This window comes from Vigna unguiculata, chromosome 5, assembly GCF_037176805.1.
Source record: "Vigna unguiculata cultivar grain cowpea cultivar isolate G323 ecotype 2 chromosome 5, ASM3717680v1, whole genome shotgun sequence".
Lineage (NCBI taxonomy): Eukaryota > Viridiplantae > Streptophyta > Magnoliopsida > Fabales > Fabaceae > Vigna > Vigna unguiculata.
The window spans coordinates 4,189,059-4,201,397 of NC_140796.1; the positions used below are offsets into that span (position 1 = coordinate 4,189,059).

The 12,339-nt window shown below is 29.5% G+C and overlaps 1 protein-coding gene across 1 annotated transcript; it reads right to left on the minus strand.

The window, feature by feature from the left end:
• Positions 1–8,190: 8,190 nt before the first annotated feature.
• LOC114186286 (phospholipase A(1) DAD1, chloroplastic-like) lies at positions 8,191–10,046 on the minus strand. The gene has a single exon (XM_028074344.2). The coding sequence runs from the start codon at positions 9,694–9,696 to the stop codon at positions 8,389–8,391; it is 1,308 nt and encodes a 435-aa protein (XP_027930145.2). The 5' UTR covers positions 9,697–10,046; the 3' UTR covers positions 8,191–8,388.
• Between the last annotated feature and the right edge of the window lie 2,293 nt (positions 10,047–12,339).

The window sequence follows — 12,339 nt, forward strand, 5'->3', positions numbered from 1 at the left end:
CTCCTTAACATTCTGAATATTAGAATAAGAATAAAGATGAATACTACTCCTTCCGAATGTGCTTTTATCCTCTCTCCTTTTAGGTCAAATGTCATTTTCCTGAAAAAAATTATTCTTTTCCTCCCTCTCCTAAATGGGTGTTTATTTCCTATAAGGGTTGTTGATTTTTTTTTTTATTCTCATAATAGATTACACTGAATCCATTATTTCTAAAGTTCAGTTTTTGAAAACTGAACCAAAAATAATTTATCTTTGTAGAAGACAGATTAATATTTCTGTAATTAACTACCATCTTTTAAGCATAAAAAATATGCTCATGACCCGAACACTACCTTATTTAACATGTACAAGACAAACATATAACACATTAGATCGATGTCTTTCAATCTAATGAGTCAAGCATAAATATATATACAAAGAGGTTATTCACTTGGTTACAATTAAAGTCACGTGTTTATTTGCTTGGGAAAAAAATAGAAATGTTGAAGCTTTCACGTGTTTCACATGAATCTCAAGACAAATAGAACTTTAGATTATTTGAGTCAACATTTACTTTTAGGAAAAAAAAAACCATATTTAAACTTGTTTTTGACTACCATATTATAAATAATGAGACATATTTATTGCTTAATTTTCGTTAACTAATTTCTATTAGGGAATTTATAGGGTCTTCTATGTTAACTATTTTTTTCCTAAAACATGTTATTATGTGTATATTCACATTTGATATATAAATATATATATATATATATATATAAAATTTAAGTAGTTAAATATATTTTTCATTGGTAACTATTATAAAAAAATTGTATTTTATCTTTAAACCAAGTTATAAATTATTTCACCTCTAAGTTTTATAAAAATAATGTAAAATATCATTTCAACAAAATGACATGTGGAAATGAAGTTCAACTAAACACTATAGTATACCTTTCATATGTATGAAATTCAGAACCAAATAGATTATATACTTCTACTTTAGAAACAAAATATGATTTCTTACTATAATTATAAAATTGGTAAGAAATAGACTTAAGCTTAACCCAATCTCACATAATCAACTTCTAAAGTGAAGTTTGCACCTCATCTATATATTATAAAATTGTCTTATTTTTAGTCGACGTGTGACTTCCAACAAGAATAGAAAACATAATTAATCTTAATCTAATACACTACTTAATTAGATGGTGTATATTAAAAAGAAAGAAAGGTTAGTAATAATTAGAGATGGAAAAGTGTAGAAGTAATATCCTATATTTTATTTGTGAAAATAGTAAGTAAAGTTGGGGATGGTGCATGGAAAACATGAATTGCATGAAATTTCCCTTTTATCAAGTTATGTAGGAGCTAAACACAAGACTACACTTCACTCACTTCAAATTAGGCCGTTTCACGTTTAACTTGCTGACAAATTGTCTCGTGCGAATTGTCTAGTGAAGATATAAGAGATGGGTCTCACTTACTTAGGAGATTTAGCCAATCATAAAAGTTTTTTCATCTTTCATGCTCACATTTTATGGCTTTATCTTCTGGAGATGAATGAGATGGGACCAATTTCTTCACTCATTTACCCAATCATACTCTTTGGGACCCTCTTCTGTCTTTTAGATACACAAATCAGTGTTATTCCACCATCTCATATGCAAATTTTTTTTATCTTTTTCTTAGTTTTGGCCCCTGCAACACAACCATAAATTTCTCTCATGGTAAAAGTGCATGACAAGCACATTCTCCAAAGCAGAAACAAACCCTGGCCATCCAAATCCACCATACACTGTCATATATATTAATTGTGATCCACACAATTTATCACAAAAACAACTTTTTAAACACAAAAATAGAAAAAAAAATTTCGATCATAACATTTTAAGTAAGTTTCAGTTGAGTCACTTTTGTTTTGAGACACGTTAATAAATTGTTTTTTTTAATGTATGTTTTACACATAGGAGTTAATATATATACTTTTTCTACATTCTAAACCCTATGGCACATATGTCAACTTAAGAAACACATGATACATGAGTCCTATAAGAAATACAGGTGAGTACCGTCACGAGCAATTTAGATTCTCTGATTTTTAATTTTTTTTAATATACTATTCTTCTACTAAACAATATAAAATTTGATAATTTGTAAATAACCTAAAATTTATCTAAGTTAATTGTTAATAAAAAATATAGTTCCACCCGTAATAGTTAAAACTTCTCGTAGCGAGATTTGTATTTCTTGGACATATAGTTTCATTCGCTATCGTTTCGTTATCTCACCATCAATTTATTAATATTTAGTTTCACACATAAAATGTATATACCTGAACTATAGATAAAACAATTTGATAATATATAAATGGATGCACACCTCACCTTACATATATATCATTAAATACTTGATACTAACACTTAAAATAAATGTCCCTTAAGGTCAAATGAAAATAAAGTACATTTTTTTTTCAATGTATCAATAAAGAAAAAAAAATCAACACCAAACGTAATATTAAACTATGTTTATAAAAACCTAAGCAAGTATAGAGAACTAGTGAAAGTTGAAAAGAAACACCTTCAAACATAATACATAATATTGTTATGACGACTGAGGAGCTCTTATCATCAAAACAGACGTCGTGAATATTTTGTAATTACGATAAAAATTTTACGATGATTAGTTAAGAATTGTCCTTAAAAGTTAAAAATCAGAGAGAAAAATAACAGTTTTATTACATAATTATCATTAAAACCATATATATATATATATATATATATATATATATATATATATATATATATATATATATATGAAGATTATTTAAAAAATTGTTGTCGTTTCTTCTGCTATAACTCAAAAAGTGTACTTTTTCTCTTCCACAATTATTTTCTCCATTTTCCTATCTCACTGCGCCGCTCTATCGTCATAGTTGACTAGTCATGCCGTCCAACTACACTTACCTTCGTACAGCCACCACATTAAGCCACCTCTGTATATTTAAGAGTTAAATATGTTTTTGGTCCCTCAAGTTTCAGCGAAATTTGAAATTAGTTCCTCATCAAAATTTTTGACCAATTTAGTCTTTCATCTTTCAAAATACGTGAATTTAGTCATTTAAACCAAATTTTGTTAAGTTAACGCATTTCATGATAGTATTTAAATTATTTACACTGTTTGACACATTTTTGCTTCAATGTTAACTCAAATACTATTATGAAATATGCTTGAAAGGTCAGATAAACTTAACAAAATTTGGTTAAAAGGACTAAATTCACGCATTTTGAAAGATGAATGACTAAATTGGTATAAAATTTTGATGAGGGACTAATTCCAAAAATTACTGAAACTTGAGGGACCAAAAACATATTTAACCCTATATTTAATTGTTCATATCTCCATCGCCTTCACATTCCTTCCTTCTTAATTTTATTAACATTTAATTACATAGGATTTAAGGTTAAATTCTTTTATGTTTGTTAATATAGAATATATTGTGAATAATTAGGAATATTGATTTGGTGAATGTGTTGGTATTAAGTTTTGGATGTCCGAGTCCCAACAAACAAATAATGTTAGATTTTGATTATTTCATATTTTAAGTTATGCAACTCAATTTTTGTTAGATTTGTTTATTGAGAGATTTAGTTCTTTGTTTGAGATTTAATACAATAATTTGTCTAATACTTTTTAAATCTTAAAAGTGTTCCTTTATATAAAAACGAGTACAATTTATACCAGTACATCGAATTGTCTCATGGAACTGTTTAAGAAAAGTATTAACTTTCATATTAGTTGATTAATCATAACTTATAATTGGTATTTCATAAATTTTACTTAATTTTAATTTATTGCATTTTTTGTTGGTCTCTGAGAACATATTTGATTGTAGAGATTTGTGTCAATATTTCCATTTTATACCAACAAATATAAAATATTATCGAAATTTCATGAAATATAAGAAATTGATAAAGTTTACATACTGTTAAATTATTATAAGAGTAAATCTTCTTGAGTGAAATATAATAAAAGTTTATATTATTGTGTGAAGAGTTTAATACATGTTGAAAAATATTGAATTATTTATCATGAAAATATTGATTGTTTCAAATATAACCTATTACTGGTATCATTGTCTAACTATGGAGATCAAATGAATCAAATTCCAAACAAACACAAATGTTAATATTTAATTATCATGATCTAAAATATATATATATATATATATATATATATATATATATATATATATATATATATATATATATATATATATATATATATATATATATATATATATATATATATTTATCACCTATAACTTTCATTCTAGTGTTAAGTATATCGAGATCAAGGTGACGAGTTTAATTTTCAAATATCAATTATAATTTTAACTCATTAACAAATATATTATCCAACCTTGTTGAATAATGCCTTATACCTATCTTTCATAAAAATAATAAGTTATCGCATATCCTTTATCTAATCTAAGATATGGTTCTTTTTGTAGTAATCTCTTATGCTTTGACTTAAAAATAAAAGCTAAATATAATTCAAATGGAGTAGGTGAACCATTCCAAAATTATCACATTGATGATCTAACAATATGAAAAAACAAAAGTCTTAAAACTCTATTAAAACCCATTTTTAAAATTTTATTATTTTTTCCATGAACACATCTCTTATATGTCACAAAAATAAAGTTAAACTTAACACAATAAAAGGTAAAAATATCATTAGACAAATTTCACAATAATAAACTCATATATAATTGTATTCCAAAGTCCATTGGTTACTAGACAATATAAATACACGTAAAGAGTATCTCGGTTCATGGAAAAACAAAAAACGTAAAATTTACTCAATAATATGTTCATTTACACACATTAATTTCAATTGATACACTTTGAGAAGAACATGACTCTAATATTTCTTCTTTAAATGTGGACAACTTTGGGTTTTATATGCAATTATATATTTCCAAAAATGTCAAGATGGTGTTAAAATAATAATTTTTTTTATGTTTGTCTTTGTTGTTGTTGATATAGATTTTTTTTTTCTTTCATGTGATTGTATCAATCCAAAGGTATCATATGTATTTATAAATATGTAGGGTCGTTTTATTAAATTTCAAGAGTTGTAAATATAAATTTGTTTAGAGAAACTTTCTTATAAGTGCTTTTAGAAGAAAAAAAATAAATCAATTTTGAAATCAATTTTAGCAAGTTAAAACTAGCTTACGTATAAAAGTTCATTTAGTCAAACAATTTTCACAAAGATTTTTAAGTGAAAAAAATGGAAGAATTTTATTTATAAGTACTTAGTTTAGATATAAATTCATCTGTAGGAGTTCATACTATCTTTTTATTTAATGTTTTTTTAATTTATGCATAAATTAACTTTAACTTATAAAATGTTATTTCATTGTTTCTTTCTATTTTTCTTTTATAAAATTACTTTTAGATAAAGTCGCTACTGTATAGTACATCTTACAACAGTATTTGACCGTTTATTTAAGAAAAATGATTTTTTGACTACTTAATTTTGACAACTTTCTCTTACAACCTTAGGTGTCATCTTTTAAGTGGTTTTTTATTTTTTATTTTTCTCATTTTCAATATTCTAAAACTACTTAAAAGATGAGACATCATGTTATAACAAAAAATTATCAAAATTTAGTAGTCAAAATATCATTATCTTTTATTATTTAATAACTTACATAGACTAAAATGTGACTGACCTATAGCCGTAAGGTATCAATTCGTAACATCTTACAAGCTTTCTCTATTTTTAGTCAAACTCAATTTAATCTATTTCAATGTGAAATGATGGAACAAATATTTTTACATTAAACTCAAGACGAACCAAACCTAACTAAAATTATTAATAAAATTAGTTATAATATAATTATTTCTTTATTAACTAAATGTGTTTTTTAAAATATTAAATATTATAGTTTATTAACAAAAAAGTATTTTAAAATTTCTAACTGAGATATCTATCAACAAAGGAGAATTTATTAAGAACACCTAACTAAATTTATATAAATGATTAACACAACCTTTAATTAAAAATATATGAAGACAGTAAATTTATAAATTTTTTATCTTATATGTTGTTCAATTTTTTTATTTTTTTTTAATGATTTAAATTCATATTTAAATTCTCAACAAGAACAAAACAACGTTTTAAAATTATCAATTTTAGAAAGAAAAAAAACTTATACATGATCCAATTTGATTAAGTTGGATTATACTGATAAAAAGAAAAGGAAACTTGCGTTACATGACCAGACATTGGTATGTAACTTTTTGTAGCTCAAAGGATGACACGATGGATTTTTTTTTTTTTTTGCATGATCGTTGTTGACATATGATATATATGATTTATTATTAGACGGACTTATCAACTGTTCTACCAAATTCTGTGAGAGCACTCTACATACAACATTTGCTCCAGAAGAAGGAGAAATTTAATATACTGTATACTAAATTTTACATTTTGCAATGAAGTTCTTATAGTGACATTTTGCATCAAACCTTTTTTTATTAATACCTAACTAGGTGTAAGTGATATAAGAGGTATTAAACCTACACCATTCTTGAATGTGGTCGATAACATATGATGTCAGTTCTAAACACTCGTGGCTGATATAAAAAAATAAAAAAATAAAAAAAAAACGAACTTTTCTTTTAACATAGTGGAATAAAACTTATGGGAAGGATATGCGTGGCTTACAGTGAGAAAGAAACATTTGGAAAACGTCTATCAGGTAAGGTGGATTTTTTTTTTTTCGTTATAACCTATTTTCATGTTACATTACATTTAATCGAGTAACCTTTGTAGAAGATATAGAACTTTTTTTGGATAAACTTAGTATCACCATAAAAAATATTCTATTTCCCCTTTCAAAAAATAAATAAAAAATCTCCAATTGGTTCGGTATGTGATAGGAACACATGCTTAATTTCAATTACTTTTTGAATGTAATCGGTTTCTACATAGTTCAACTTTTCATTTACATGTAAGCAATAGATGAAATAAAAATATTATCCTATTAAGAAGAAATATATCACTTGACAATGGCCAAATAGAAAAGGGATTCCTCGTCATTGCTTCAAGAGCTATGAAGGAACGACGTCATAGAAAAGAAATAATGATAAGATATGTGTACCAAGACTTTGTTAAAATTATTATTTATATATATCGTTGTGCGTAAGAGCCTAACACTTGTGTACGTTCAAACTTAAGATTTTCTATTTTATTTTATTTTTAAATATATTACATTACACATTACAATTATATCTTTTCACACTAACCTAATATAAGTTTGACAAGTTACTATCAGAAGGAAAGGGACCGACGAATCCATCCGTTGTTAACCAATGAAAACTACCGTTCCTTTGTAACTAAATTTTCAAGCACTTTTTGACTCCGGGTTTCTATTATATGCAATGTATGTGATCATTGACTTAGCATTATGCATATATATTGGTGAAGCTAGGATTCTAGTGATGCTTTCAGTTGATGCGTACTACCTTTGGAGAAAAACGATTGAAAACTATTGATTGGCAACACCTTTTTTTTCCATGTTCCTGGATATGATTGAGACGGGTACTAAGGGTGGCAATGGCGTGATGATGCACAGAGATATTGGGATGAAAAAAATCCTACATAGGTAAATCGATCTAACTCAAAAATATGAATCTGGAACGAAAAATAGATAATGTTGTAAAAACTTGGGGAATGTTTCTTGTTCGCTCGGTTTCCTTATAGGTAAGAGCACTTGTTTTTCTCTCATCCAAGATTATTCAAATGTATTACTTACACGGAAACATGTTGGCATTATTAACCTTCACGTATTGGAAGTAGCTTTCGGTAGCAACTTGAAGTGGACATTGCGAACCTCAATGGTGGAAAGCACGCATGCTCTCTACTTAGAACTCAAAAATACACCGATTGGGGCCATCTAATGGGTCCTTTCCTTACCCTTTATGTGCTCACTCACAACTTTCTTTTCGTAAAACTATTATATTACTTCCCCATTTCTGCTTTTCTTTTTTCACCCAATTCCTTCCGCACCACTCTTTTCATATTTTTCTTCTATCTTCAAATTATCTGCAAATTACCCTTTGCCCTTCTACGGCACCAAACTATATATAACTGCATTCTTCCTATCGTCACTTCGGTCACTACGATATAAAGGACAAAACCATAAGAATATGTATAATAAAATCAGTTATTAGTCATTGAATCGTACATTCCCAAAAATAAAGCCCTGCACTGGAATACCAAAACTATCTGATCAAACACTCATGTCCACGCGTCACCAATTTAGTTTTTCTCAAATTTTCATTTTCAATCTCTGGTATTTACAGACTCGTTCTTAGAGAAAAATGTGTAAAAGAGTTAATGGTGGAGAAATCTCTTGGCAGTGGCTCTAAAGGGACATGTGGAACTGACAAAGCCGTCAACAAGATGCAGATAGATGTTCAAATCATGACACGTAGCAATGTTAATTCCCCTCAGGTACGGAGAATCCCTGCTGCAAAGCCGAAGCTCCTCCCCAATCTCCGAGTACAGCAGCCACTGTACCTCTTCCACGCGCTTCCGCATCCATCTCTGAAAACTAGCCACGTGTTCACCTCCATTGCCCTCCACGTCACCTTCCTTTTTCTCCACCTCGTCAAACACAAATCCCGGTATCTTGGTTATAACATCATCCGAGTTCACTATCCGCAACACCTTAGTCCCCTGCTCCTCCAGCCGCCGCCGAAAGCTCCGGTTGCCAACGCGGGGGCCGCCGAAGGATATCACCGTCACATGCGGTGGCCGCAGAAAACTTTTTCTTATATCATACGCCGCTAGAGTCGCCAGTGCCGCCCCCAAACTATGCCCAGTAATGGTCAAACTCAAGTTTTCTCCTTCGTAAGTTTTAAGGATCCGAGCAATCTCTTTTCTCACCATATCTTGCAAGCTCATTAACGAAGGGTCGTCACTCACCTTTGACGTGTACAAACTCAGGAACCCACTTTCGACCATGGCTCCATTTTCTTCCACACTGCATGGCTCTGCTGCCGCGATCCCAGTTGCGGTAGATGGAACCACGTTTGTCAGAGTAGCTCGAAGATTTTCGAGCCACTCAAGACACGTGGTGGTACCTCTGAATGCGACAACAATGTCTCTTCGACCCAGTCGTTTGATCTCTTCTTTGTTGTGACAAACTGCTACGTACCCAATGTAGCTTGACTGTGTTGCCACCCAACTCGGTGCTTTGTCCACCCAGCTAGGTAGTTTGATCCCCGAGGTTGCACGTAGGTGTTTGGTTACCTTGTAACCTGTTTTGTGTAACCCGCACCTTTCCAGGTGTGTGGTTTTTGGGAACTTGCATGTGGCGTAGTTAGGGGAAGAAGGGTCGAATTGGAAGGACTTATACGCGGCCTCAACGAAGTGGCCATAGCGGAGAATCTCGGCGCGAAGGTTCTCGTCCAAGGGGTCTAACAAACCGTTCCAATTGTTCACTCCTTGGTATTCCTTCCATCTCTTTCCAACCTTGTTGGTCAATGACGTCAATGGTGGTGACACGGACGACGATGATCGTAACTGAGGCATGTTGGCGTTCATCATTTTGTCCATCTTTTGTACGGTTTGGGTTGATTGAAGTTGGGTTGTGCAGTGTGGTCTAAGGAGGGTTGGAGCGTGGTGAAGAGTTCTCATCAGTGACACTACTGAGTGAGAATGAGGGAAAGAGAGTTTTGTGCGTTGTGTTGGTGTGGTTTTGAGGGGAAATTTATAGGTGAAAGAAAGGTTGAGAATGGGAATGGTGCATTTACCGTATAGAGTGGGTCGCCTTTATGAGTGCAAGTTTTCGTCGAGATAGAAGTGTTTGTGTGTGTCGTATTATCGTATAAGTTGAATGGTTTTTTTTTTCTTTTAGTTCTTTTGGTATTTTTTTATCATATCTAGAAAACCTTATAGATCTTGGTTACGTAGAGCCATTTGGGTACGAACACGTTTGCAAAACCTCCAGCTTTGTTGTGCCGAGGAAATTAATGACCAATGTCTCGGAGAGAGAAAAGGATATTTGGAAACAGTGTCAAGTTTTGGCGGAAAAGATTCTTGAATCCTGTTCACTGAGATGACTTTGTACTGTAATAATTTATAGAAATGTTTAATTAAGTGGTTATGATTGACTTTTGAAAATTGAGGTTCAGATTTTGGGCACACTAATTGCTAGGTTAATGTCATTTACATAGAATAAATTTTCATGAAAAAAGAAACTTTGGTAGCAGAGCTTAAGTTGGTTTCTTGGGTGAACCAATCATTGAAGTTTTTTTCATCTCTCTTTGGTCCCATTTTATGACCTTGTCTTGTGAAGATAAATGAGATGGGACCAACATCTTGAGTGATTTAGCCAATCATACAGCTGTGATATTTCTTTGGGACCCTTTTGTGTCCTTAGTGTAAATATAAAAAGTTAGTGTTATTTGGCCATCTCATATGCACTTTTTCTTTTTTTAACTTTTACAAGTTTTGACTCGTGCAAGAGAAGCATAGTAAAAGTTTTTAAAATGCCTAACGCCATGGCCACGAAAAAGCCACCAAAGAAAGTATGAGAACGCATGAAGCCAAAAGTGCCATATTGTCATTTACCTTTGTTATTATCAACCCAAATCATACTTACATTGGAACAATAATACACATACATTCATAATTTTATTTATATTTATTATATATTTTATTTATCTTTATTTTTATCATGTCATACAATTTATAAATTTATCATTTTTGTTCTCTTTAACCATATATACATATATTAGATGTTAATATTAATGTACATGATTTTTTTTTTTATGAGCAAAGTATTATTTGGACATTGGGTATTAATCCAGAAACAAAAGTTTTCTTATAAGGCCGAATTAGAGAGATAAAAGAAAAACACTCTACGTAAACAGAAGTACAAGTTTTGTGTCATTCTTTCTCCATTTTTTCTCTTCTTCTTTTTTTTTTGCGTTTTTTATATTTTCTTGAGAAGAAAGTGATATTAACTTCTTTATTCTAGTCTTTTAATTAAGTGTTTCAAGATGTTTTGTTTTCAAATTTTATTAGTCAAATTAAAAGTTATTTTAAACACCAATTCACCCTTTCTTTCATTAGTGCAACCTGTTTTCTTTACAATTTTCTATTAAAAAGGTAATGAATCCAATAATACAAATTTGAGTATGTATTAATAATAATACTTATTGTTAAGATAACTGTAAAGATAGATTTAAGAAAAATTATACTATAATTCTGATTTTTTGACTTTCATCTTTTATTCCTTAATGTAGTTTAGTGTGAGTCATTGACTCTTTCAAAATAAAAGATAGTAGTACATTAATCAATGGTCCACACTAAGTCACGTCAGAAAGTAAAATATGAGAGTCAACAAATGGAAGTCATAGTATCATTGTCCTAGATTTAATTTAGGACAATTTGATCGTAGGACACAATCTAATGGATTATAGTGAATTTAAATATTGAAAATAATTTATTATTATAAGAAGACATATCACATATTCTAATATTAAAATAGTTATAAATGATTGAAAAGTTTATATTAACGTAGTGTTTGTTTGCATGGATTGCACTATTTGTAGTCATTTGCACCGACAGATTTGTAGAGTGAAGCTTTTTCTTTTTAGTGGATGTGTAGTAATTTGGAAGTGTAGATTTGCGGGATGGCTTCGATATCCCATCTTTGCTGATATGCGAAGATTTGAGAGTGATACAGGATATTTTACCAAATTAACCCTGCAACATGTTTGGCTTATGTGTGAGTGAAGCACTGTGTGTGTGAAGAATGAAAGATGTTTATGTGTGTGAGTGAAGCAGTGTGGGGTGGGAAGAGTGGGTGGTGTGTGAGTGAGAGCACACTGGTGCTTGTTTGTGAGTGTTTGCACACCGGTTACATAACCGATGTGGTGATGTGTGTGTGACACTGGTTACGTAACGAGTGTTGTGAATGTGTTGTGTAGTGTGTGTAATAATACTTATTTATATTTATATTTATATATATAATACTTAATAATAATAAATATATATATATATATATGTATGTATAATAATTAAATATAAAATATTGATATATATATATATATATAATTAAATAATAATAATAATAATAAATAATATATATATATAGTAATTAAATATTAAAATAAATAATAACATATATAATAATTAATAATAATATTAATTATTAATAATGGTTAAAATAATATTAATTATTATAAAAAATAATAATAATTTAATGTAATTTATGTTTTTTTAAAAAAATTATTAAAATTTATTAAATAATATTTTTAACTAAACAAAAAA

What these genes read in the sequence shown, in the direction of transcription:
- LOC114186286 (XM_028074344.2), bottom strand. Translation starts at nt 9,696, where the DNA reads ATGAGAACTCTTCACCACGCTCCAACCCTCCTTAGACCACACTGCACA.